The sequence below is a fragment of the Lonchura striata genome, chromosome 8 (genome assembly GCF_046129695.1).
Source record: "Lonchura striata isolate bLonStr1 chromosome 8, bLonStr1.mat, whole genome shotgun sequence".
NCBI lineage: Eukaryota > Metazoa > Chordata > Aves > Passeriformes > Estrildidae > Lonchura > Lonchura striata.
In genome coordinates this window covers 5,348,046-5,374,831 of record NC_134610.1, presented here as the reverse complement: position 1 = coordinate 5,374,831, position 26,786 = coordinate 5,348,046, and the positions used below count along the sequence as shown (strand labels likewise).

The 26,786-nt window shown below is 37.0% G+C and overlaps 1 protein-coding gene across 2 annotated transcripts in view; it reads right to left on the bottom strand.

The window, feature by feature from the left end:
* Positions 1 to 2,490: 2,490 nt before the first annotated feature.
* LRP1B (LDL receptor related protein 1B) overlaps positions 2,491 to 26,786 on the bottom strand; it is a 626,862-nt gene continuing 602,566 nt past the window's right edge. The window contains exons 86-92 of one of the 2 annotated variants that reach the window (XM_077784902.1): positions 25,794 to 25,898; positions 23,719 to 23,832; positions 13,681 to 13,757; positions 10,904 to 10,994; positions 8,501 to 8,645; positions 6,998 to 7,096; positions 2,491 to 4,650 (exon numbers count right to left, since the gene is read on the bottom strand). In XM_077784902.1, the coding sequence (XP_077641028.1) occupies positions 4,510 to 4,650; positions 6,998 to 7,096; positions 8,501 to 8,645; positions 10,904 to 10,994; positions 13,681 to 13,757; positions 23,719 to 23,832; positions 25,794 to 25,898 (772 nt within the window). In that variant the 3' untranslated portion in view covers positions 2,491 to 4,509. The remainder of the gene's footprint in view (positions 4,651 to 6,997; positions 7,097 to 8,500; positions 8,646 to 10,903; positions 10,995 to 13,680; positions 13,758 to 23,718; positions 23,833 to 25,793; positions 25,899 to 26,786) is intronic. The other variant, XM_077784903.1, reaches the window with a different exon arrangement.

The following is a 26,786-nucleotide window of genomic DNA, read 5'->3' as shown; positions in this document are numbered from 1 at the left end:
ATACATTTTGTATTTGTACGTATCATGGTATTTTAAAGTTATTTTTTTTTACAAAAAATGGATCATTAGTAGGCTTAGTGGCAGTAATGGAGGTCAGCAGTATAATCATCTTCATTCCAGGGAAAATTAATTGAACATCCCTTGAGGCCAGCAGACAATTCCCTCTACACAAGTTCAGCTTTGAACATCACTGTCAGAGGTCATGAGAGGCACAACACGTACCAAGGGATGTGCAGCTGGCACAGGGAAGCAAAAAGATTCCTTATGCTTTTTTCTTCCTTTTGGTCACCTTAAAACATGGGCACTGAATGAGAAACCCTTGTCTCCATGAGATCTGTATTTCACATGTGGAGATGGTAAGCACAATAAATTAGTGACCTAGGATGATAAATTATCCTTCCCTCCATCAGCCATCCTTCTGTCCAACTAAAAATTGAAAAATTCCAAATGCCTCAGTACCTTTGCAGAGATGCCCAGGGCTGGACAGACAAAATTTATTTTTGGTCTGCTTGTTCCACGTGAAAAATGCCTTCACTTTTAAGGCTGACAACCTTGAGGGCCTTTTATCATCACTGTCATTGCTTCCCTCTGTCATCTTCTCACCCTCCAAAAAGGGGAAGCATTGGTTCTATTCTGATACATGAGCAACTTTGACAAGTTTTCTGAAATTTTTACACAAAATTCAGTTAATGTATGTGACTTCACTGATTCTGATAGAAATAAACAATTGCAGCAATTGTTTTTAACTCCTACATTAGAAGTTTCTCAGCAATCTCACTGCCAGGTAATATACTGAAGTAGGAATTTTAAAGGCATTCTACTACAGAGCTTTCCTTCTGCAAACATCAAACACCATGACTGTCTTAGAAATGAGAAAGAAACAATCAGAATATGCACAGCAAAATAAATATCCTCAAAATAAATATTCTCAAAATAAATATTCTCAAATCTGCTTCCTAGTGTGTTCATCAACAGAACTGCATTGATGTTGCCAATCTCAATTATGTGGAGTGACTAATCAGAGTTTCAGGAGTATTACCCACCTCAATTTGTCATTTAGAATTTTGTTGTCATCATTCAGAGTTTATGCAAACTTTTGTATAAACCAAGAGGCCAATTGCAAGGCAGAGACTCAACTACTCCACTGCACTATTATGTCAATAAACTAGAATAACTTCTGTGAGGAAATAAAAAATCCATTAGACAGAACTATAAAATTTTCAACACATCCCCTTTTTTTTTTTCATGTTTTGCATAGAGATTCTCCATTCAGCAAAGAATTTTAGAACCTAGTTTGTGATGAAGCACATCACATGTTCCCCTTTAAACTTAGCCTTATTTTAGTTGTCTACTGAATGAAAACGTGGGTATTCCTTAGCCTAAGAGCACAAAGTCAATGAACAGTTCCATTTCTGGAAATAATTTTAACTCCTGCTATTTGTATAACCCACAGACAGCTTCCCATTGCCAAGCAAAATCATTAGTACTGTGGGAGAAAAAAATTTATCCCGATGAATTCTGTGGAATAGTACAGAACTGGCATTTAACCTCAACATCCAATGAATGCTTTCACAGGAAAACAACCAGGAAAAGCCTTGCAATTACACTCTGAAGAGACAGATGCTTCTATCTGTGATGTAGCCAATTTTCTTTTACTTCTAAGCTTGTGTCAGCTTACAACACACATGAATCTGTGCTCTAAATAACAGCAAAAAGGCTCTGGGAATGTCAAAAGTTAAACATTTTTCTTGTTCCTTTTTAAATTTTATAGAAGTTCCTGCCTGAAACAATTTTACTGAACTTAAGAGGATGCATGTATAAGTAATTGATCAGGTCTTCAATTCTTCACCCTTCGGCTCCTTGTGTGTTCTGCCTACCTACAGAACCTGGGAATTCTGGGCTGTGGAAGGATTGTGGAAAGAGTTCCTGTGGAGAACCTTGGTAAAGTGAAAAAAAAAAACCCCAAACAAACAAAAACCCATTGTGGATTGTTACACCTATGTGCAATTTAGACATTATTAAGTATGGCAATGGTAGAGCTCAGTATCTCCATCAAAAATCTGCCTACATACTTATGACCTCATTCTGTTCTAATACTGAATATTTAATAGCTTCACTAACATCAACTGTGTATTAATAAGGAAATAAATAATTATTTATAAAGTAATTAACTCCCAAGCAGGTATAAAGTAAATAAAATATCTCAGTGAAGGGAAACTGAGACATCACAATAAGTAAAATTCCTCAGGCCTGTGTAAGAATTCATATTTTAAAACTCATGTGACTTCTATACGTACCAGATAAAATTTAGATCTACCCGAGTTTTGAAGATAAAAAATTCTCTGCCAGAAAATTAATGGTAAAGTTTCTGAAATATCCAACTACTTAGACCTCCTAACAACTGTAATTGTGGTGAAAAAAAATAAAAGAGGGCCTAATCCATCTCTCATGGTGTCAGCAGAACAAAGGCAGAACCTGTGGAATCGTAGCTGTGTGGTATGAAACTATTTAATACAGTATTTTTATAGAAAAAATAATAGCTTTAAAATTCTATTGACATTAATATACAGCTATACACCTAAGTCATCCAAACACGTGCAGAGCTGCAAAAACATTCAAATAGAATTTGTATAAAAAGCAAAAATTTTCATTAAGAAAATGGATTTAGCCATTTGTACAAAGTAATGTTCTTTTGCTTCAATTTGCTCTTTCTTTAGCTTTCATTTTATAAGTTAAATTTAAAAATTAGTCAACACACTGAATTAAGTATGTAGATTTTCATTTAAATAAATCAGTCAACAATTTTTTTATAAAGTATTTAACACTTCATTGTAGAAACATAGGCAAAATGACTATTATAACCAAAATGAAAAATACTGTTCAATTTAAAAAAATGTACTTAAACAAGAACCTGAAAAAGTTTATGATATGCATAACATTGTTCAAGCAAAATTGCACTAGTATTACATAAATCAAGAGTTTTATAAAGGCCCCAATATGGCAAAGTTTAGAAATAGGTAGTATGCATGCACAATAGTACAACAAAAATCTCTTATAAAACAGCAGTTATTTTTGTAATGCTTGTACAAAGGGAATAAAGAGCAACCACAAACATATTTAATCTGTTAGGTTAATATATTATGATAGCTAAAAGTCAGTCATGTCTAGCAGAGGAAGCAAGAGTCCTCCACAATATATGTGTGAATACATCTTTTGTGCCTTTAAAGTTATGTATAAAATATTTTGATTCAGTTCAAACCTGAAAGCAATTGTATTCTTTATTTCCCTCAAAATTAAAAAAAAGGTGACTTGGATTTTGCCTCTTAGCAACAACAGAAAACAGGCCAGGTCAGAGAAGTGCTGGAAACTGATACTGATGCTTTTCACTTTTGATACTTGCACTTTGATATTGAACCCAGACTACTGAAACATGGGCTTTGCTAAGGTTTTACTAAGATGCAGCTTGGCTCCTTTTACCTCCACAATACCACAGTTTATCTTAATTTAAAGAAACTGCTGTGTTTGGACTCCTTTAATATCACTAAATGGGTGTGAGGGGTTTTATTTATGATTGTCAAAACCGAATGCTGTGATCATCTGAGTGTGCTTAAGGTTTGGGGTCTGGCTTTTTCCCTACTGCTGGGTGTGAATTGAGGAGTTATTAATCCATAAGAATTGCATGTGATTAAGTGAATAAACATGTAAAGCATGTGTAGGCAATGCCCTCTTGTGCTCTAGGGTGGCTACTGTCCTACAGGACTGTTGGAGTTCGTATGCTTTGTCCCACAGCAAGTAAGGTTTCAGCTTCCAAGATATATCATTGCTATGTTCTATAAGGTTTTAATAAATACAAAGCTTGTTTACATGGTATATATGTTTAGTATATCATGTACAGTCACTGAATTTCTGAAACATAATCATCGTGTTCATGCAGATCATTAGATGTTTCACTTCTATAGCCTTGTTTACTTCTTGGCAACCTAAAGCTAATTTAAAAGCAAGTTATGTTTGTTTGTGAAAAGTTATCTAGCTTCATCAGGATCTGAAGATAAGTTCTAATGGGCACAAAGAAGAGAGTAGACCATTCAATCATTCTTTCACCATTTAAAATAAACAAAATTACACACTGTACTACAGCTTCCAGACTACATAATGAAAAAGTGCAGATACCATCTTCATCGATTAAGTAGAACCAAAAAAGTTCATAGAAAATAGATTGCTCATTTTCACGCTACAAACGAATAAGTTGTTTGCCATTTTAACAAATTTAAAGGTGTGTTATTTCAGCAGCATTGTTGTAAATTGTACCGTAGTGCAGTTTCTTTTTCATAAAAATACCTTACAAATGGTCAGTCAAAAGTCATCAGCAAAAGAAAAACCCAGAAAACAATCAACCAAACAAAAAACAGAGGTAATGCTGATGCCAAAACAATTATAATACTGTTGGTACATAGAAAAGTAATCCTTATACTTTATACATTTATACAGAGTATAAAAGGTAACAGCAGATTATGCCACAGTCTCCCTTATCCCAATATCTATTTTCTTTGGAAGAAGTTCTCTTCTTTCATCAACACTTGCTAAGGAGTTTCGACAGTTTTGTCCATCCACGTATAACTTTGCATATACTGGATTGGCGTAATTTGTTGGCTGCAGAGAAATTAAATAAATGTTAGACCAGTCAGATTGAATCAAAATTAGCATTTATGGAGATGGAAATGGCATTGTTAAAGCAAGAACAAGTACACATAAAATACAACAGGACATATTGAATAGATACCTGGACATCTGCAAACCTGATGATGAGTTAATTATTTAGTTGAAAATTAAATTCATGATGAGACATGCTATTAAAGCAACCAATGACATGACATGCAGCATATTATGATATTAAAACCATAAAAACATTAACAAAAATGAAATTTAAAACCTTGAAAAAATGTCTCTGAGGTTGACTTGTCCACCTTATTACACTGGAAGATTTCAGAATAGGTATGAAGGAGTTTATAGGGAAGGTGCACTGTGAGACCATGTGACAAGTTTAACAGTAGAAAACTGCAGCCAACAGTTTCCATATATTACCTGTTCTAAGACATCAGCATCCCATCAATAGCTGACCATGTTTTCGAATTCTGTGGCCCAAATACACAACATGATTTGACCAAAAAATTCAAGACTTTCGTCATGTAAATTAAACTTTAATAATAAACCAGCATAACTGTTAATATATCATAGTAGTTACAAATTGAGAAGTCTTTTATCAGCAATTTTGGTGGTTTGGACTGCAATGAAAAACATCTGTTGAAATCAGTGGCACTTCAGCATAGGACAAGTCCATTTTTAATGCTGCAAAGCCCTTCATTGTGTGAGTCTCCACTACCTTTATACTTTGTGCCTTTATGGTCTCTAGGAGAACTTTGCTATCCAATAAGAGTTCAGCTTTTACCCATGAAAACAGGAAAGGGCACCTTGTGTCAAAAACTTCCTCTTTTCATAACTAATTTATTAGCACTGCTCTGCTTGCACAGATACTGAGTGGAACACCAACAAGCTCTAAAAAAGGAAGATAATTTGCTTGGTGGAATATGAAGTGGCTAAACTTTGAATTGGCCAAACTAGAAGTGGGTAGGTTTTCCTGACTTGAAAATATCCTGAGTACACCCTGGGAAACAAGGAATGCAAAATGACTTTAAGTCTTAGTTCTTCCTTTCCTTGTTGGTCAACTCTGTTTCTGAGCCCAGGATTCACATATTCCTCAGGCTGGATAGCTACAGCAGCTGCTCAGTTAGTGAGTTAAAAGCAGCCCATTGCATTTATTACAGATGAAAAAGTGATTGCCTCATGGTCCAGACTTTCCTGGAATGGAGGTGAGCACATTTATTTAATTAAAAAAAAAATTTAAAAATTTTAGAAAAAGATACTTTCAATTCTACCTGTCTGTCCCCATAGATCCTTACTTTTATGGTTATGATTATAATCAGAAATTTAGTTTTATTTCAATTGTCAGGACTTATTTACTCCATTGACTCCCATTATTAAGGACGATAACCACAACATAACAGGGATACTTTGCATCTTTGCAGTGCCCTATTGAGTTATTAAAATTATGCAAAATAGTAAGGTCTGCCTCATGATCCCTCTTTGAGTAGGATTGATTTCACAAGGCAATAGAGTGAGGTACAGAAAGAAGCTGGAGTGACCAAATTTAAGAGAAAAACTTAAAAGATGGGTGAATATTCTGGCTTTCATCATCTATGGTTCTGTGCCCTATCAGAAAAATCACACCCCATAAAAATTATTACATTTCCAAATACAACAAATTACAATCATGCAAGAACGTGAATGGCACAAAAGATGGATATATATTGAGGCACACAAATATGAATGTCATATTGATGTCCTTTTTGTATCTTAAATCTTCATGTTTGCAAACCTCATACTAAGTTGTAGTAAAAAATCCAATGTTTTAGAAGGAGCTCTTTTTATGATACAAATCCATTGAAATCCGAACAATTATAACATGCTTTGCAAAAATTGAAGGAAATTGTTAATTTTTATGTGCATCAAATTCCACTAAAATAAAAGCACTTGTTTCCATTATTTGGACCATCTTTCAGTTTCATAAACTTCACTAAATGCCTGTGATTACATACAAATTTCAAATATATCAGGATACATAGCTGTGAAGGCCATGTTAAACTCATATAATATTTTGGCAAAGCATCACATTGCTTAATGGTTTTTATTCCTTTTCAAAGACATTTGTACTTTTAGATCATGTTATGATGATGGGTGCAGATGAAATTTTGTATGCAGAGGGGGACCCTTTATTTCAAATAGAAAATGTATTTTTTTTACTGTCATTCTTCATTCCATTAAAAGAAGAAAAACAAAATTAAAAACAAACAGAAAATGCCTCTACTCAAAAATGACAGACAAACTTTTTTTAGAAAGGGGCTGTGGTGGAATGGAATGGACTTGGATCATCATTTCTCACCCCTGTTGATAGTGGTCCTTTCAAGTCAGAGTTTAGGTAGATTGATGGAGCTGTGTGGGGGAGCTTGAATGCAGTGGACCCTCCCCCTATGTATCTGGCCTGTATAAACAGAAAATTTCAGTTTCTGTGCTAATAGAGCATTTTCCACGTGTACTTATCAACACTGTTAAATAAACAGTGCACCAACTAAAACCAATAGAGTGATCTACATTCATAAATACCTCCTTCCAGGCAATCCTCAGCACGAAAAATTCTTACATTCAACATGAAAATAAAATCCAGCATTTCCCAACCATTTTCCACTAAGGATTAGGGCCATACTTCACAATAAGCGTTGGCTCAGCCGCTCTGCCTCCAGTGAGTAACTCCATTTTCAGCTTACCTCCTGCACTGAGCACAGTGCCTGTGTGATGCAGTGATGACATTCCTAGAGCTATCAGTAATCCCGTTATTGCTTTGTCAGAAATGCCACGGAGCCACGGCTGCCCTTTGGTGTGTGTCTGATTACGGAGCTCCGGGAGAGATTGCGCGGCATTACCCCGCTCATCCCGTGTCACATCACTCAGGCACTTCAATCACTGGAGTGCTGCTGCAGGACTGACAGCATCTCTTACAAGGAAATGATAATACTTACTAGCTTTGTGCAAACATTTAATCTGTCTGCCCCGTCAGCAAGCCCAGTTCCTGGCGCCTTGGCAAGTTTTCACGTGTGAAATAAGTTAGTCTCGTATGTATGTGTGCACTCTTTCGTGCTTCAGACAGGGGCTGGACAATAATATGTTTTAAATTCTTAATATTTGCCACTAGATTGCCACCAGCTCATAGACACGTCTGCGGGTCTCAGAGTCAAAGAAAGAAACTGCAAGGTGTCCTGACAAACACCGCCTCCTTCTTTAAACAAAAAGGAGGAAATGTGGGTCTCAGAGTCAGTCAAAGAAAGAAACTGAGAGTTTCTATCCAGGCAGAAGCCTGGGAAAGAGTTGGAAAAGAATGTAAATAATTTTTTATCTTTCTTGTTATTCACATTGTTTATAGTTAAGTTCTATCACTATGCGTCAAGCACTTTGCACCAGTGGGGTGGGTTGTTTTCACTTCAGGACCAATAAAGTTGGTCCTCACGAAGCTCTGTATAAAAGAGCAGTGTATTTTGAATAAACCAGGGTTTTACTCTCAGCAGCCTTCTGATCAGAGTCTCTTCATTCCCGTCCTGCCTTGACAGTGACACACGTCTGCCTTGACAAAAACCCCAATCATTTTGTAGTTAATTTCTAGCTCTATTTTGATAAAATACAGGCACCAGGAAAAATGACCATCAGACAGCATCAGACTACAAAACAGCTGTTAATATATACATGACATTTATTTTAATGAAATCTAACTTAGTTTTATATTCATTAACTAAATCTAAATGTCATTGTTCTACGCTTCTATTCGTTACATTTAAAGACAAAATCTTTGCAAGACATAAAATGGTTTTGCCACTAGAAAGAGAAAAGAAATTACCTTTTCTGCATTTAGAGTAAAATCTGAGGCTAAAAGACCACCTTCGCTGTGGTCATGGCCCACCTCATACATGTTATATGATGGATTGCCAATTTCTACATTGATTCCTCCATTTATCATGGGTTGTCTTCTGATAGTTTTTGTCCTGTAGCACATAAACATATTAAAAAAAAAAGAAGATAGTGAACTTTTAAGCAAGCTGTTGGGTATTATGTTTCTCTTTAATCTCTAAGGTCAACAGGATGAAAAGGTATTTCCTGCAGAGACAATCATAAAATCCTTCAATTTTCCAAGCAAAGTAGCAATCTGAGTCTACATATAGATCTCTTAGAAGCTGGAAGCAGAATTTTACTGTTTTTCTCAGTTTAGCTATAGTGGTATGAATCCATGCAAAGTGCTAATTCGCTGTTTACAACCCTGACTTCTTCCAGCTATTTCCAGATTTTCCTCACTTCCAAGGAAAGTCATTGCAGATTCCCTGCAGGAATGAAGACAGAGAGAACATGTGTATTGTCCCCTTGCTCATTCATTTCACTTCTATTTCCAACCAGCTGCCCAAAGTCAGCTGTAAGCTGAGGACAAGCAAATGGTTCCATCACTGTGCATTAAAAATGTATAAACTTCTCATCGTTCCAGTTTGTATTCCCTGCCAGTGGTGATTGGAACACTGAAGTTCAACTTGAATTTTCTTTCAAGTTTTAAATAAAAGACAGTCTTATTTTTAACCTTGAATTAGGTATCAGTAAAGATAAGTGATTGAGTTGAATTGTTTCTGTTGCTGAATTCATTTCTTTTAGCTAAGGAGGTGATTTCAGCCCGAGCAATTGAAATAACCTCAAGAGGGTAATTTTTTACCAGTGCAATATGTTCTCTAGAATTATAAGAGAATAATAGGGAGGTCACAGTCAGGATGATAACAGTCAAGTCCTCTTGTTGGCTGAGTAAGATGCAGTCAATGTCTGAAATCCAATATACTAAATGATCTGTATTTTTCAGAAATGTCATTGAAAAAATATTTCCTAAAATAGGCACTTAACAGTAGCATGCAAGTGTTGAACAGCTACACCTGGTTTAATACTTAACAATCTTCTCTGAAGAGATAAAATAACTCTAAAATACATTTTCAAATATAATTTTAAGAAGAAAGCCCTTTATTGAGGCTAGTTTTTATTTCTCTGCTGAACATCTATTATTTAACAAGTGATTCTCAGTAACCTAAATAATTTACAGAGCAGCAACTGGTTTCAGTATTTGGCTATCACTAAACTTGGCATTTTAGGTGCAGCAGCACATTATGACATCCATGGAGTCTGGCAGGGTCAGCATTACTAACAGCGTGGTCAGGAAATGTATTTATCTTATTGGCTTTACAAAAAAGGTTTTAAAAATTGATGCTCACTAGTTTGCACCAGAGTTTGCAGGGGAGAGAGATGCTGCATGTGATGCCAGATCACAGTAACGTAAAAGATTCTTTTAGCCTGGAGCACTGAAATAGCCTCGTAAATGGCTGTGTTTGCAGAAACAGCAGATTTATCACTTATTTCTAAAGGAGTTCACAAAGAGACATGATCTTGGTTTCAGATGTGGGGTAACAAGCCCCAGGAGAAAGGAAGACAGCTGCTCAAGGCCACCAAGAAGGACAGCTACAGGCCTGAAGTGAAGGTTTGCTGTCTGATTCCCACTCCGCCTTCCCTAGTGGGCCATGTCCTTTTTACCAGGAATCTTTTGCTAAATCTGCATCACCATCAACATGAAGTTCTTTGAACATGTTAAGGGTAGCAGCTCTCTCAGGTGTCTCATACAGCAGAAACTCTCCTGCCTCCCCTGCCCACCAAACATGGCCTTGGAAGAAATGCCCAGAGTCAAAAAGCCAAACTTAAGCTCATTATCAGCTCTAAGGCAGCTAAATTCAAGAGAACAAATCATTCCCTGCTCAGTGCTGGAATTTTTATTCCTGTGCAAGATACTAAAGGACCACAGTAATGAAGAAAAGGTTTGGGACTCTACAGTAAATATTTTGAGTATTGTTTACATCTTCAATATAACTTGAAGATATAAACAATACTCAAATTTTGAGTATGTGGTTTCAATGAAATACATTTATTCTGTTGAGTTCTCTAAGTCTCTGGATAAAGTTGTTAACACTTACACAGAATTGAGCAAAGTGGGTAAGAACTACAATTTTTTATCTACTGCATGAGGAACTTAAGTATCAATAACAGATGTGGTTGTTCCAGCAAGAACCAAAATGTAATTGATTTGCTGCCTCCAGAAACAAGTCTTGGGTCATTTGTTGCATTTTTGTTCCTCACATAAAGTGATTTTTTTGTATATTTGAAAGATGAAAATACTTTAAATATTTATTTATATTTTTACTTCATAAATCAATATCAAATGACTTACCTTCGTTTTCTTTTGCAAAGAAAGAGTCCAATTACAAGAGTAGTGATCAAAGTCACCAGTAGAACAAGAGGAACAATGATTGCTATGCTTCCTAAAACAGAAGGAAATATCATTGAATAATCATGGCTTCATAGCTGTAAAACAGTTAAATTAATTAAAAGAGAATAATTTCCCACACCAACAATGCAATTTCATGTGATGAGCTTCACTCATCAATTTGAGATTTTAATGCTGATCAATAAAAAACCCAACTTCATTACAGTTAACAGTGTACACACAAGTACTTTTATGAACAAATCAGGAGTTTCCTCTTTTTGGATACCAATATAATTTGGATTAATTCCCTGCCCTCATTTGCAGCAACAGTCCATGAAAGTCTGGAATTGCTGAACAATTTGGACTGGAGTGGCACAGTCAGGATCTTCAGCAGTTTAGGTCATGCAGTTATTAATTTAAAATACCCAGAGCTCAGCTCTGGTTGAAGAATTAATCAGTATTTTTAGGTACCTAATTATCTTTATTTGTGGGAAAATAAAAAGCAGCATCTTCATTTGTAGATGGTTGGTGCATTCCTGCATTTTGCTGCATTTTACTGCATTGTACTCGAGAGCCAACAATTTTGTTATGTTGATATAGGCAATCACAAAAGCTACAATAATGTTTAATGCAGCAGAAAAACAGTGCACAGATCAGACAGCAATGTTCAAGGAGAGGAGGGAACAGGGAAGAACAAAATGGGCTTCACATTATTTTGGCAGATAATTTAACTGAAATGAGACTATCTGCAAAAATAATGTCAGTAACTGTACCCTTATTTCTGAGCCTTACTTTAAGTATCTGCTTCTAAAGAAATACATGCAACAAATAATTTTATGTTATAAATACAGGACTTATGAAAGCAGGAATCCAGCATAAAGCCAGTGTGGAGAGGCATGTATTTTCTTTAATATCACAATCCTTAACTGGTGGAAACCAAAAATATTGCTGGTTGTTTCACTGACAACATTTATTGATTTATTAAAAAAATTAGCTGCTGGAAGTGTCTGCTCTACATTAAGCACAGTCTAAATAAAGAATTGAAAACTGCTTTGAATTCTGCCTGAAGGCCTTTCTGCTTAAAAGCCAAGTCAGGTTGTCAGAGACACGAAATGAAGTACTGAATAAAAACTTGAAGCATCCTGAGTTCACTTCAGCTTATGAGGATTCATCATGTAAAGGGTATTGCAACAAGGCTCTTTTAAGAAAATACTTGATAAATGACTGCGTTAAGTTCCACTTAGGTGCCAAAAAATAATAAAAAAAAAAGAGATTAATTTTGTCTTGGCATGTAAACACTCAGAAAAAAAATCCCTGAAAAACATCCCACCAGGCATGAGTTACCATTTGGTGCAGCCTGGGGTATAAGAGAAGCCCCTTCCCCAGACTGCAGCTCTTATTCCCTTGCAATGAAACAGTGACCCAAGTTCTGCCTGCTTTTTTGCCGATTTCCAGCTTGTGAGTGTTCTCTCACTCGTGTGAGTGGCTGGGAAGTGTCAGAATCTGTGGTATTGATGATCCTGAGATTGTAGAAAGTCTCTTTCTGCCCCACAGCCAAAGAAGAAGCCATAATTGGTCTGTGCTGGTTTCCAGGTTGTTTATTCTGTTTTTCTCTCACATGTTCTGCTGCCCTGCCCAGCTCTGTCCTGCAGGGCAGCGTGCGGGGCTCTGCCCTCAGTGGGATGTGACAAACATTAAATACCAGAAACTCCCTGGGCTGGATTTACAAGAACGTGCCAATATCTGTCACCTACATTGGACAGTGTGTCCCCAGCCTGAACCAACAGAAAAATGCCAACACCACAGTGAGACATGGAGGGCATGAAGAAGGAGAAAAAGGACAAGGCACACCCAATTTCCTTCATCTTGTCCCCTTTGGACCCCTCACCTAGAATCCAAAAATTTTACTTTTGTACCCATGCCACACTTAATTATTACTTATATCAAACACTCAGAGCTGGTAATTCATTCTGTAAGATTGAAAACTCTTTTGCATGGCCAGAGATCACCGCCAGTGTCTCTGGGGGCTCTGTCCAGGGGGTTCCTGACCCCTGCCAGCGTCCCAGGCCTTCCAGGGCAGCCAGAGGGAAGCCCTGGATTCCCACAGGGAAGGTTTCACCCAAACACCAAGCTGGCCTGAATAGCAGGCAGCTCATTGTGCTGCTCCACTTGGGCTAAATGTGAGCAGGGCAGGTACAGCAGGGCACCAGCAGCACTCTGCTGGCAGCCTGGGCCAGTTCCAGCTGCCAGTTCTGCAGCAATGCCATCCTTTTATGTTCTCAGATGTGTTTAAAAACATTCAGCAGGAGCTATTCTTACTTTCAGGATGATTTTCACAGTAGGTAAAACTCACCCCTCTGCAGATGGGCAATAAAAAAGTTATGCACTACTTACAGCTCTAGTTTTGATGCTTTCAGTAGGATTTAAGTGGTCAGAGGTCTCTCACTAGTTCCCTGCACAGGGCTGATATGGCCAAATGCTTGTCACTGGATATTCTTTTCTTAAAAAAAGTGCAGCTAGCCCTTGGAGCAAGGAGTGCAAGGCCTAAGAACAGCCTCATGCAACACCAAATGGCAATCTAAAAGTCTAGAAATATCTACATTTTGAGTTTTTTTAAAAGAAAAAGAAACCAGTAATGAGCATTTTTCATGACATAAACTCCCATTTTAAGATAGCACAAGGCTTAGATTTCTAAAGTGAGCCAAATTTGACGAGTGACAGCAGTGGTTGGAAGTACTTACTGGTACTGATGTTGTCAGACTTGCTGCTTTTGGGAGCTGGCCTCTCACACTGTGTGCCTGACCAGTTGGCTGAGCATCTGAAAGGATCCAATTACGATGGGAAAGTTAATAAATATCAGCTATTAACACAACAACCCATGAAAGACATCACCAGCATCTTTTCAAGAGCTACATGAACAACAGCAGTGCTTCTATAACATCAGCAAAAATCCTCCATGGAAGGAGTCAGCAGGACTCTGCCACGGCACTGGCAACTCTCAGAGTAGGGATTTAGTTTCAACCTGCACCTTTGTGTGCTTTGATTGCTATTATTATCACTGCAACCTCAATTCTAGAGTTCTTTTCTAATTTCTCAAATAATAAACCAAGTTTGATCAAAGGTTTATTAGCATTTTAACTTTTGAATCCTTGAACTTTATAACTAGATATTTATTTGCAGAAATATAGCCACATGTGTGTGTGTGTAAGCAGGCATGAGAGTCAAAGAATAAAGAGTTGTCCTAAAGGGACAGGAGCATCTCCTGGCCTCAGAAAGCCCTAAATACTATTTACATTCAGAATATGTGTTCCAGGAGCCAGGTGCCTGGATTCTGCTATTCTGCTATATTTCAGCTATTCTGCTATAATTTCCTTGTGTGAATACCAATATGCAAATAGTTCTTCAGTTGGGATTCAGAACAGTCCCCAGGCATACAAGGAAACACAAGGAGTCCATGGAAGCAGACTCAGCAAATCCATCAAAAACAGCAACAAATACCTGAATGAAATTCAATTGCTTATTCAACCTGCTGTAAATATGATTAAGTTTACTACAGACCCTCAAACTCTCCTTGTGGGAACACCAGGAAGTAGTCACTTTTCATCTGTCTCTGCTGCATATTGTGCAATGAATCATGTTTTTTCTAAGTATTTTTGAATTATTTATGAATTTCAACATCAGTTATCTTTAGGGAGGTGCACTAGAGCGTTACCCTCATAGAGTTCCAAGAACTACTGCTACCAGATGCCTTCCTAAGGATTTAATAAATTGCAAAGTTTAGAGCCAGTTATGCTTAACAACTGGTGTTGTTCTATAATAAAAGAAGTTTTGGAAAGACACCAAATATTCTAGACAAAAACAATGCAATTCTCAGAGAGGAGCCCTAGGCAGCTTTGCTGGTGATACTTTGGGCTCTCTTTGTCTTTGCAGATCACTGCAGAAGACTGGCTCATTTCTCTCCTTGATCCTAAGCCTATTCCAGCACAACCTAACATTCAGATAAATATCTTTACTTGGTTTCATTTTAAGCTTGAACTTCTTTTGGGAAGTTAATTTAATTTTTGGTAGGATACAATAGGAAAGTGCTTAAGCTCTACAGAGGGTCTTTAGAAGCACTATTGATTTTTTAAAATATATTGATTATTATTGCTGGTTGATTCATATATTGTCACACAATAGCTAAATTGCATTATAATTTAGAAGTTTTTAATGTTCATTAAAATAAGTTTATGTAAACAAATATGGCAAATACACAGTTAGGTTTCCTCACTGCAAAGAACCCCCAATTCCTAATTATATATGTTTCACAATTATATATTTTATAACTGAACCCAACTGACTTTTCCATCTGCTTGCCATCACTTCAGCACACTGCAAGTCACAGGGAACACAACTTTAATCTTTCAAAAGATGCATCTGTTCCTTTTTTTTTCCAGATCTCTTTTTAGCAATTATGTAAGATAATAATAAGTTTGCACTGACAGCTTACCTTGCTAAGATACTGTTCAAAGAATTTGCTTTTTCAAAATATCAATTTTCAATATACAGCTGGAAAATAATTGTCTCCATTCTTGTCGAGAAATACTATATATCTTTATACTTAGAATATTCTACTCAGCTCTAAGCTGTTGGCACATGACAAACATGAAACAATGTCTTTATATTTCTTACTTATATTTTGCATCATTCCTGCTCAGGATTCAGCTCATGTAATTAAAACTTGTGATGACAGTCAATTTGCATTTAATACTATACTATTGAAGGGGGAAAAAAATTTAGGGTTAGAAAAATATAACTTTGCAACTAAATTCTTATATTAAATGTTTCAAATGCTTCCACTGTATATCAAATCATTATGATAAATCCGTCATAAAAACAGTTTAGAGAAGATAAGGCAGTGAGACTAGCAAAAGGATCACCATGAAGCATTCGAGTACAAGCTCATGAGATTGTATAATGTACAATTACATTCTTCAAAAACTTTTAGCAGACATGATATTAAAACAGCTTGTGAAGGAAAAAATCCCACAGCTAGATATGCAGTAAACAGAGGAAAAAATAAGGCAAACATATTAAAAGTTCTTTACCTATCTTGTCAATCTAATTGCAAAAATCAGCAATATTGAAACACCTGAGGCATTTGTTAGAAGTCTCATAAAAACACTGTCAGTTGCCACTACATTTTAATTTTTTTTCCAAATGCTTGCTTTCTTTAATAAATGTTAAAGAGACTGAAGCTGGAAGGATGGCAATCTTTTCCTTCTGCACTTTGGGGTGAAATGACTGCCCTTTGATGGTCCAGCAAGGTACTAAAGGCTTAGAGGAGAAAAAGGAATAAAGCCCAGGGGAAAGGGATGTTTTCTGCAAGGGAGTTTGACACAGAAAGTCAGCCATGAGCAGGCACATGGATAATGATGGAGCTGGGACATGGACAACTGTTCATGCAGGAACATGGGAAGGGAGCAGATCTTAGCCAGTTTTAATTGTCTGCAGGGAGAAATAACAACATTTTCTGGTGTCAGGATGTTAAAATTCAGACTTCTCAGTTCTCAGCATGGGAGCTGACTCCTGGTTGAGTTTGATGTGCAATGTTTTGTCCTTTTCCAACTCTTTGGTACCAGGAGCTGTTGCTCTGTGCCAGTTTCAGAGGCTGTATGGTCAGAGAGGACATTTGCAGTACAAGCAAACAAAAATGCATTAACGAAGCAGAACCACACGAAGCCACGTTGTTTCACCAAAGCTGTTCACAAGATCACAAAGTCAGGAGAAAGAACGGTGGAAATGCCTGATTTGAGTCACTCCCAGACAAATACAGATGGAAAGAGGTGGGGAAGCTGACAGTGAAGGACAGGCTGGAGTCAGTTGAGTGGTGCAAGGTGCTGCAGAGAACATCTCAGCTGAAAATCTCCAGCTCCCAGCAGAACCAGAGAAAGATCAAAGAGCAGCAGTGCCACAGGGGATGCCCAGATGAAAACTGAGAGGGAATGTAATAAATAAAGGTTGCACACGTTCTGCTGCCAAGGTCATTAATTAAACTGCTACAGCTCTCTCTGTGACAATCCAGTTCCACATTTATAAAGAAATGAGTGCTTGGGAAGTGCCTCCTCAGGCACTGAATAATGCCTGTGCCATTGCAATTACCTATTTGGAGGAAATAGCATTGCAAAGAGAGACGTTTTAAAAAACTTTCAGTTGAGGTTATGAAGGTGTTGCACTTGGAATGAAGAATGTTTAGAATGAAGATATTTACATTTCTGATCATGCTGTTGTTACAGAATCTATTCATGGCAAAATGTCTCTCTCTTCTATTTCTGCATAACCCTTACAGGTCAGTCTGATCACACTTTCTAAACTCCATTATTCAGGTACTTGGCCATTTCACTATGAAACGACTGAATAAATAGAAATAAAAAAAGTAAAAAAAGAGCCAATTTGGTGGCAATGTGCAATTAAAAAAAAAAATTGTTTCTCCTTTTTTCTCCCTCTCTATGCCACCGGCATTATCATAAAAATATAATATAGAAGGCATAACATGTAGTTTAAAGTGCTTTTGTAGACAACTGTTTTCCAACTCAATATACCAGTGCAGATGCAAAAATGACAACAACATTGAAAGATTAGTCTATAGGAGTAACAGAAACTGTTACAAACAAAGGTGGAAGGGGAACTGAAAATGTTTCTCAGCTATAAATTATATTTCTTCATTATAAAAAGTAATTTTTTTAACTTTGCTTTTCCTTTTGGTCTTTATATAGCAATATACACTAATACATCCTAATTAAAGTATTTAGCCTCACTATTTTAAGAGCACTTAACATTAAAATTTCACTGGAACTTGTCTTATTAATATTACAACTGTTTGTGAAACAAGAGAACATCTGGATTACAGTTATTTACTATCTACATTAAATTGCACTGAAAGATAAAAATCAAAAATCCCTTTTTCCCCAAAACCCTGCAGGATGCAAGAGGATGACAAAAGCCTTGCACTAAACCAAATAATTAAACTATCCATTATAATAAATTTATGATTACTTCTGCAGATATGCATTGTTCATACAGGGAGCTGATATAACAGAGTTAAACCCACTGATAAACTCTCTAAAATAAAGCACTTTCATAACAAAGACCAAAAATCCCAACCCAGGGCTGATCAATAATTCCACATTCTGCAGCTTCCCCTCTATTGTAGGGTTTCATTATTTTCAAGTAATAACTTTTCTATGATCATTTTACACATGAATAAACCACAATTTTGTAGTTTTGTCTAATGAGCATCCCTCAACATCATAAAAGGAAAATAATGTAGAAGCTAAGGGATACAAAATTTATACTTGTTACCTGAAAATGAAATACAAATTACCTTGCAATCATTGGATTCAGAATAGGATAATTACATCATTCAAAAGCAGGCAAAACAATAAAAAATTTCTTTTCAGGAATGCCAAAAAAAAACCCCAGAAATTTAGTCAAAATATACATAAAAAAAAAAAAGTAACTTTAAAAATGAATTTTAATTTGGGCATGAGATTACTATGTACAAATCATTATTCACACCTGCATGATGTTTACTGTATGGAACAGCTTCCATGTACAACTCAACCTCATCCATCCCAGGGTAAGAAAAAGAAGAAACTGAGAGTCATCAACCACCATGCAATTAGCAATATGTATACAGTACTGAGGCTATGCAAGCATTAAAAATTATAACAGAAAAATATATAAAAGCATGTCCAGGTGACTACTACTGTAACTGAAATTACAGTGAACAATAAAACAGAAGGAAAAGAGGTTGAAATGGTAAAACTAAAAAGAAAAGATGAGAAAAGACTGGGCAAGTAGGTAGAGAAAAACCCAAGCAAGTTTTTCCCAAGCAGTTATATATAGCAGGAAATATTATACAAGTTTTATTTGAACAATTTTAAACTCATGGACAAAGGATATCTGCATTACAGCCTAGTTAGTAAATGCTCCATGAAAAAGATACATATTCCTCCTTTAAAATTTCATCCTCTGACAACCACTCTTTAAACACCTGTTTTCATTTGGTTCTTGAACTACTACTAGTTTGTGGTACAAAGTGGATAAAAGATCTTTTATCATGCAAAGGTATAACCTGCGGATTACATTCAATTTAGGGATATTTATAACAAAAATATTTTTAGTTGAAAAAGAGAGCTCTCAAAGGACTGGCAGAATGCTGTGACATTCCTGTTGTAATTGCAATGGGGAGCTCATTAAATATACCCTAGGAAATCATATGGAAAACATTTATTGTAGGATATTTGATAAAATTTCCTGGTTTGTGCTGCTTCTCAGGGTCACCAGGGCTTTCTCTTAGTCAGGCTTTTCAATCCTGTGACTGTTCTACACCACAGAGGCTTTTTCTACTCAGCCTCCAGAAAATGACAGTCAGGGACTGCAGGCTATGTTCCCTTGTTTGTCCACAACTGGACTATGGATGTACCTGAACCTTTTTTTTGAGCAGAGGTTTCGTTTAGTGATGAGTTTATTTATTATAAACCTGCACATAAATGTAGCACTTGTACAGTTGCATGTGCACTTAAATAAAAACTATTCATGTGTGAAGATTTTTTCAACAGGAAGAGAAAGTCAGGAGGGAGGTACAGCATCACAGGCACTTCAGCTGCAGGAGAGCTCTTCCATAAAGAGCAATGCACTCTTTTATTCCTGAATTCTGAGACCTAAACACACACACATCTCCACACACAAAGTGTTGGAACTCAAAATGCCCCTCAGACATTTTTGGATGTTCTGTCAGAAGCATTTGAGACCCTGGCAGGCAGCTGGAAACAGTTGTGATTTTGGATTTGAACCATAGAACGATTTACCAACCTTGCAGGGAGAACAAGAAGTCACAAAAATTTAGATATTATAGTAGAAGTAGTCACAAAGTAGAGGGAAGGATTTTTGAGTGCTGTACAGGGGGGTTTTGGTACATGGGGGTCAGAGGTTTTAAGATGGAGGGATTTAGGCCGGTCCTGTCCTCCCTCTTCTTCCTTACCTCCATGTTCTTGGTGATGTTGGCACTCACAGATTGGTTTAGAGTAGAAAAGCACCATTTAATAGAGGTCATAGGCATTGGGGAAAAACTGCAAACATGTAACACGTAATGTACCATATAAAAGATAGAAAATCACCATTTAATATAGGTAATAGGCATTGGGAAAAAACTGTAACCATGTAACACGTAATGTACCATATAAAAGATAGAAAAGCACCATTTAATATAGGTAATAGGCATTGGGGAAAAACTGCAAACATGTAACACGTAATGTACCATATAAAAGATAGAAAATCACCATTTAATATAGGTAATAGGCATTGGGAAAAAACTGTAACCATGTAACACGTAATGTACCATATAAAAGATATCAGCAGCCCTGGCGGGGAGAGAAGAAGCAGTCGGGGTCAGAGAGGATGTCAGGGTGTGTGTGTGCCTCTGCCTGAGCTGTGAGCAAACCACAGCAGCCCCAGAAGAAAATCTTTTAGAAAACTTGCAATAAGCAACCATGAGACCAGACAAGAGAGGCTGCTGAGCTTTTTTTGGAAGCACGGGTTGGAGGAGGGACTTTTCCACCACACGGAGCCACCCCTGACCTAGGGTGAGCTCTGGCAACAATTCTGTCCCCTCACACGCTGCCTCTCTCCAGCCTCCTGGGTACAAAGCTGGCAAGAACAACTTGGCAACGAAGCTGGGCATGCCCCATCCCTGGAGGGTCCAGGTTGGGGGGGGGGGGGGGTCTGAACAGCCTGCTCCAGTGGAAGGTGTCCCTGCCCATGGAACAAGATGAGCTTTAAGGTTCCTGCCAACCAAAAGCATCCAAGGATTCTGTAAGAACAGCTCTCCTGCTTATTTCATTCCTACAGGAGCTACCTTTCCTAATTTATGCATGTCTGAACTTCCAGGTTCAAACTTTGTTATCAGTTTTAAGTAATTCCACAATTTGTTCTCTCCCCAGTTGCTCATAGTTCTTAACCTGCTACTTGATTAAGATTCTCCATTAAGAAATGAAGTTATTTATTCTTTCTCCATCCTTCACTTTTCAGTTTCCTCTGCTACCAAATTCAGGCTTTCTTCCGAGTTCCTGCATGGTCTGTGCCTTCTCATTAACTCTTCAGGAACTGATATTTGTTCTAGTATTGAAATACAACACACACTTGAATCCCTCTGAACAGTTAGCACATCCAGCCACAGGTAACTAATGTAATGTTATACTTTGTCTTCTGATTTTTATATTTCTAGGATGCCTAAGGGGTTGTGTAAGGTGGTTATGATTTGATCACATTTATTTTCAGATAATAATAATAATAGAACACATCCATCTGCAGGCACAATACCAATAGTAATATAAAAACAAAAGATAGAGTTCTAGCAACATATCATTATGATGAAGGTATAAAAGAAACAAAGCTGAGAGAGAGCAATATTCTGTGCTTAAGATTCTGTAGCGAAAGTCCTGCCCTTTCAACAACCAGAGCCACTCCTGAGTACTTGAAAATTTCAGTTCTTTCCAGTTCTCTTCACTGGCATCATACAAGGTGTAATCTCTCTTTAAACCCTGATTCTCTTGCAGGAATGCATATACAGGTGGGTAATTAGTGGGAAGGAAACAGAGACATAAATAAAGGTATTTATTTAAAGACAGACTGATAGAACAGATGGAATGAACAGTTTGTGAAATTCACAGAAGAAGCATTTCTTGATTATTTCCCATATGAATCTGATCTCCTGATCATTTTTTTTTCAACTTATTTGTGAATTTACTGGTGCAATTCAGGCATATCTCACATGCTTCTCCTGTTATGCATATCACACCATTAGTGATGTGCAGACCCCACCCATTAGTGAGCAATACTAAAGAGATCCTTGAAAATATAGTATGGGAACACTAAAATGACAGTAACTTATGCTACTTTAAGACAACCTAAGTGGAACACTTTTCAGAAAAGGTTGTTACCCCAAATTTTAACATCCTGAAATTCTCTCATAACTTTTGTAACTGAGAAAGAACAATAATGGGGGGGGGGGGGGAGGATAATAATAATCATAACATACCAAAAATAATGTGAAGAATTAATATTCTAGATTGCATAGAAGTCCAAAGAGAAATCACAGCATATTCTACATACTTTAAACCCTGACAGAGCTTTCACAGAAACTGGCAATAGCCTTCATAAAGCCTTCATTTTTTTGGTGGCTTATATGAAGCCACAGTAAGGCCTTAATTCATTCCTAAAATGGAAAATGGTTGGGTGAAAACCACAACTCCTCTTTCCAGAGTGCAACTGATATTTAGGTCATTTAGTGCATTCAACATTAAAAAGACACCTTGAAACAGGAAGATAAAATAAAAATGTGTGCTAGGAGTACAGGCTGTTGAAAGGAGAGTCTGTTCTTACAGGCTTAGAGCTGCTCTATAATTATGGCTTTAGGATTGCCCTTTGGAACAGCTAAATCTTATTCTCTGTAGTCTTTACTGAATGATAATAAGGGCATGATTATGTGTAAAGTTTGCATTCTCAACTGATGCTGTGAGAGAGAGCAGAGCTCCTGCTGAATGACAATAAACCCAGGCATCTTCTATTTCTTCTAAAAATCACCCACTCCCCAATTAGAGACTGGTTTGGAAAAACATTAGCCCTTGGAGAAGTGGCTCCTGGAGCATTTGAGAGAAAAAGCAGGAAAGGTACATCCAATGTGTGGCTTTATAGGAAGCAGTATGTTGTTCTTAGGGCTGCATGATCCTGAAAACACAAGCATGTTACATGCAGATACAAAAAGTCCCAACACACTGCTGACCACATTGCATGAGAACACTGACAAAGCAACTGAGTTCACGTTTAAAAAAAAAAAAAAAATTAGATTATGCACCCTAAGCAGTCACTGTCTTTGGTACCCACCAGACACCCACATCACATCCCCACAGCATTCTGTGTTTTCATGAACCATTCACTGAGAGAAGTTTAAATCTATGTGAATTTCACATTTTCTCCCAAATCTAGGTCTTTGGTTCATTATTTCACTACTGACTTTTGCATCACAACCACTGAGTGAAGCTATGTTCATCTGAGAGGTGTTTTGTATCCCTCTGTACATCTGCCTTACAGGATTTTCAAAGACTAAGGTTGTTTCTTTTCCTGATGAAGATTAAAATTTTCTCTTTAAGAAATAGACCTAAAATCCTTTAGAGAAGTAGAGAATAAAAATATAATTTCCTTTTTTAATCAAAGAAGTCAATGTTATGATGTAGCTCACATACTTTTTTTTAACAGTTTCTGTTTTACAGCATTATTTCTATAAAATTAACAAGACTTGTAAATACAAGTTTCATTCCTGAATTAGCACCTAAATAGCTGTTCTGTTCCTTTCCCTGTTCAGATAAGAAATAGGCAGTCAGACTACAGAACATGTGCAATATCACTGTTCACTAATCTTTATGCAATGTAGGATTAACTTGGTAAAATATCTCAAAACATGAGCAACAGAGGCTGAGAGGCATTTTCAATTTTTTTCCAATTTACTTAGTAAAAATAAAGCCTTTTATTTCTTCCTCTGATGATACACACACTCCAAATATATTTTTAAATATACTCATCAGTGCAACTCTCAAAGGGTAAGTGTGTATTATAGAAATGGTCCCCCAGATTAGGTATATATTGTGAAATGTATGTGAATGTGCATGACTTGAACCAATGAACTGTGGCCTGGAATGATGTCACAGAATGTGCAGCATTAAGTGGAAGGTTAAACCTACTTGCATCTCGGTTCATTAAACGTGGTTAAAGTGCAAATTCCCTCATTCTGACAGTAGTAATCACAAGGGTTCACTTTCTGGTCACAGCGCTGACTTTTAAACCCCACAGAGCATCTGCAGAATTTCAGTAAAATAGACCTACATAAATATTCTGCCTTGTGCTGGACAGATTTTAAACGCATTATATACAACCACGGCAAGACACGCACACAGACACGGGCACACACCCACAGAAGACAAAAATCAATATTTTCTTTTCATGGAAGGTCCATCTGACAACACTGAAAAGTTTGCTCATGACTGATGATCAAGTAGTTTTTTAAACAATGGTCCTATACTGCCTGAGGGATCTCAGAGTATTGTTGTCAGATGTACATTTCTATTGATTGATCTAGATTGCAATGGCCTTAAAAATGTTCATTACCATTTTCTCAGCATTTTTAGTGGTGTTGGTGTAAGCTGCAACATTTATGTATTGCAATTCCACACACAAATTAAAGCACAAAACCTTTTTTCTTTTTCCTTGAGATGCTATGGTGCTCCATGTGAATTGAAAAAGAATGTGAGAGTTTTAGAAGAAAAAAATTAATGAAAAGTCACAAGCTTCCAAAATAGCCATTCTAGGTGTTTAAGCAAATGAATAACCAGGCTTAGTCAGCATATTTGGGCCTTACATATCATAGCTACAATATTCTCCTTTTGTCAGGATTTATCAGTCTCTAGTCCTCAACTAAAAACATTTGAGGAGGCACAAATAACAGGCAAAATGGGAAAAACAGGAAAAAATAATAATGAAAGAGAAAAATAAGCACCAAAAATATTTCCAAATGAATAAGGGCTACCATGCAAAACTAAATTACATTGTCTTCAGCCCCAAACCTGGAAACACTGACAATTTTTCAGTGGTAGTGCCACTACAGTTGTGTATCCTTTTTCTCTTGCAGAAGTGCTTCATCCCTCACAGGGAGAAACCCTTGGCACATCTCTTCCACTGGTCAGACTAACAAAATCTAGGCATTTATGAAACTCCTTTGAGAGTGTGATAGAACTCTCTTTCAAGATAAACTGCATCAACAAAATGAAGAAATGGCTGCATCTTTATTCACAAAGTTGTGGTGCCAGATCCCTTTGGGCAACAATTTGCTCATATCACTCAGGAAATGAGACATTTATGTCCAATTCTGTCTTCCAACAACTCTCCGTTCTAGCCTGGAGGATGCTCTGAGCTCCAGGTTGTTTGGAGAAGTGGAAGACCATTGTGAAATTAATATTTTAAGGAAATAAATTTAAAAATTAAAAAAAAAAATGAAAAGAGTGTGACTAGGTAGCTCAGAGTAACTGAGAGCAGGAAAGAAATTAATTTCTTTCTACTGTGACTACTTAAGTATTTTATATTGAGCAGCTGAAAAAGAAGACACACCATAGCTCTCAAGAACGAAGTAGAATGTAGGCTTTTCTGTTTGCAACACTACTTCTCTTCTAGGCTCCAAAATCAGAATTTCTTTGGCATCTTTGGCTTAAGAAAAGCACCCTGAATTACTCTCTTGACCATGGCACAGGAGAGAGATCACAATCTCACCCTGTGACAGCCACAATACTCTGAGCAGTGGGAAGATTAGGGCAGAAATGTGAAATACATGAGAATATCTCCATAGGAGAAATAAGACTAACATGATTTTTCCTATTCTCCAGCCATCAGTAGGAGGGTTTTGACTCCAAATCTGACCATCTCTTTAGGAAAAAAGACTTAATCCACCTCTGAGAAGCAAGACAGGTAATCTCGATTTTCCATTCCAGAAAAAAATGCCTGAACAGACCTAAAATTACTATAAATCTCCAAAGATATATCTTTGTATCTATATGCATGAACAATATAGAATATACAGTTCTAAATTTCAACACACATTTTGCAAAAAGGTATGCAAAGTATGAGGTTACACAAATAGCTAGAAAAACAACAACTGTAAGTTGAAACTGCAACCAGCACATTATTCATCCTAGAGAGACCAAAAATGCAGACACGTGCACAATAGTTTTAATATTTGTTGTCACACAGGCATTTTAATGATACTCACAGACAGACAGGTATATTTGTCTCTGGGTCCAGCTGGCAGGTGCCACCATTGTAGCAGTAGCCATCACACAGCTGACAGGTAGAGGCAATCTTTCCATTAGTGCAACTGCCACGGTTCAAAAAAAAAAAAGCAAAGTGTAATCAGTATTTCATTAATCTAAGCATCTCATTGTAAAATCAATATTTTAATATACTATTATTAGATCTACTGATTGAAAGAATTCTAGGTTTCTGGTTTGCAAAGCTAGCACGGGCAATGAAATTATTGCACAGTATATATTTAATCTTCCTTTTAATGAAAATAAACTATTATAATACAAAACAATCACTCAGCAATAGAGCAGCACATGTTACCTATGCCTCCAACAGTACTTAGGATGTCTCTATTACAGAATCACAGAATAATGAGGTTGGAAGTGACCTCTAAGATCAAGTCCAACCTATGCCCTAACACCACAACTAGACTATAGCACCAAGTGCCAAGTCCAGTCTTTTTTTAAACACATCCAGAGATGGTGATTCCATCACCTTCCTAGGAAGACAATTCCAGTATTTTATCATTCTTTCAGTGAATTTTTTTTCCTAATATCCAACATAAACCTTCCCTGATGTAGCTTGAGGCTGTGTCTTCTTGTTCTGCTGGTTGCTGCCTGGTGGAAGAGATCGACCCCACCTGTCTGCAACCTCCCTTCAGGAAGCTGTAGAGAGCAATAAGGTCACCTCTAAGCCTCCTCTTCTCCAGGCTAAACAACCCCAACTCCCTCAAACGTTCCTCATAGGGCTTGTGTTCCAAGCCCCTCACCAGCCTCGTTGCCCCCCTTTACTGTCACAGCTAAAGTAGAATTTTCAACAGTGAAGAACAATGAAGAAATTTCACCAGTATAGAACTCCATTGTTAACTTGATTAATTTCAACGTTTCCAAGTGAACAGCCATTCCTTTTCCTGCTGTATCATGCTTCCTCCAGTGAGGAGTGCTCCACAAGCTGGTGTTGA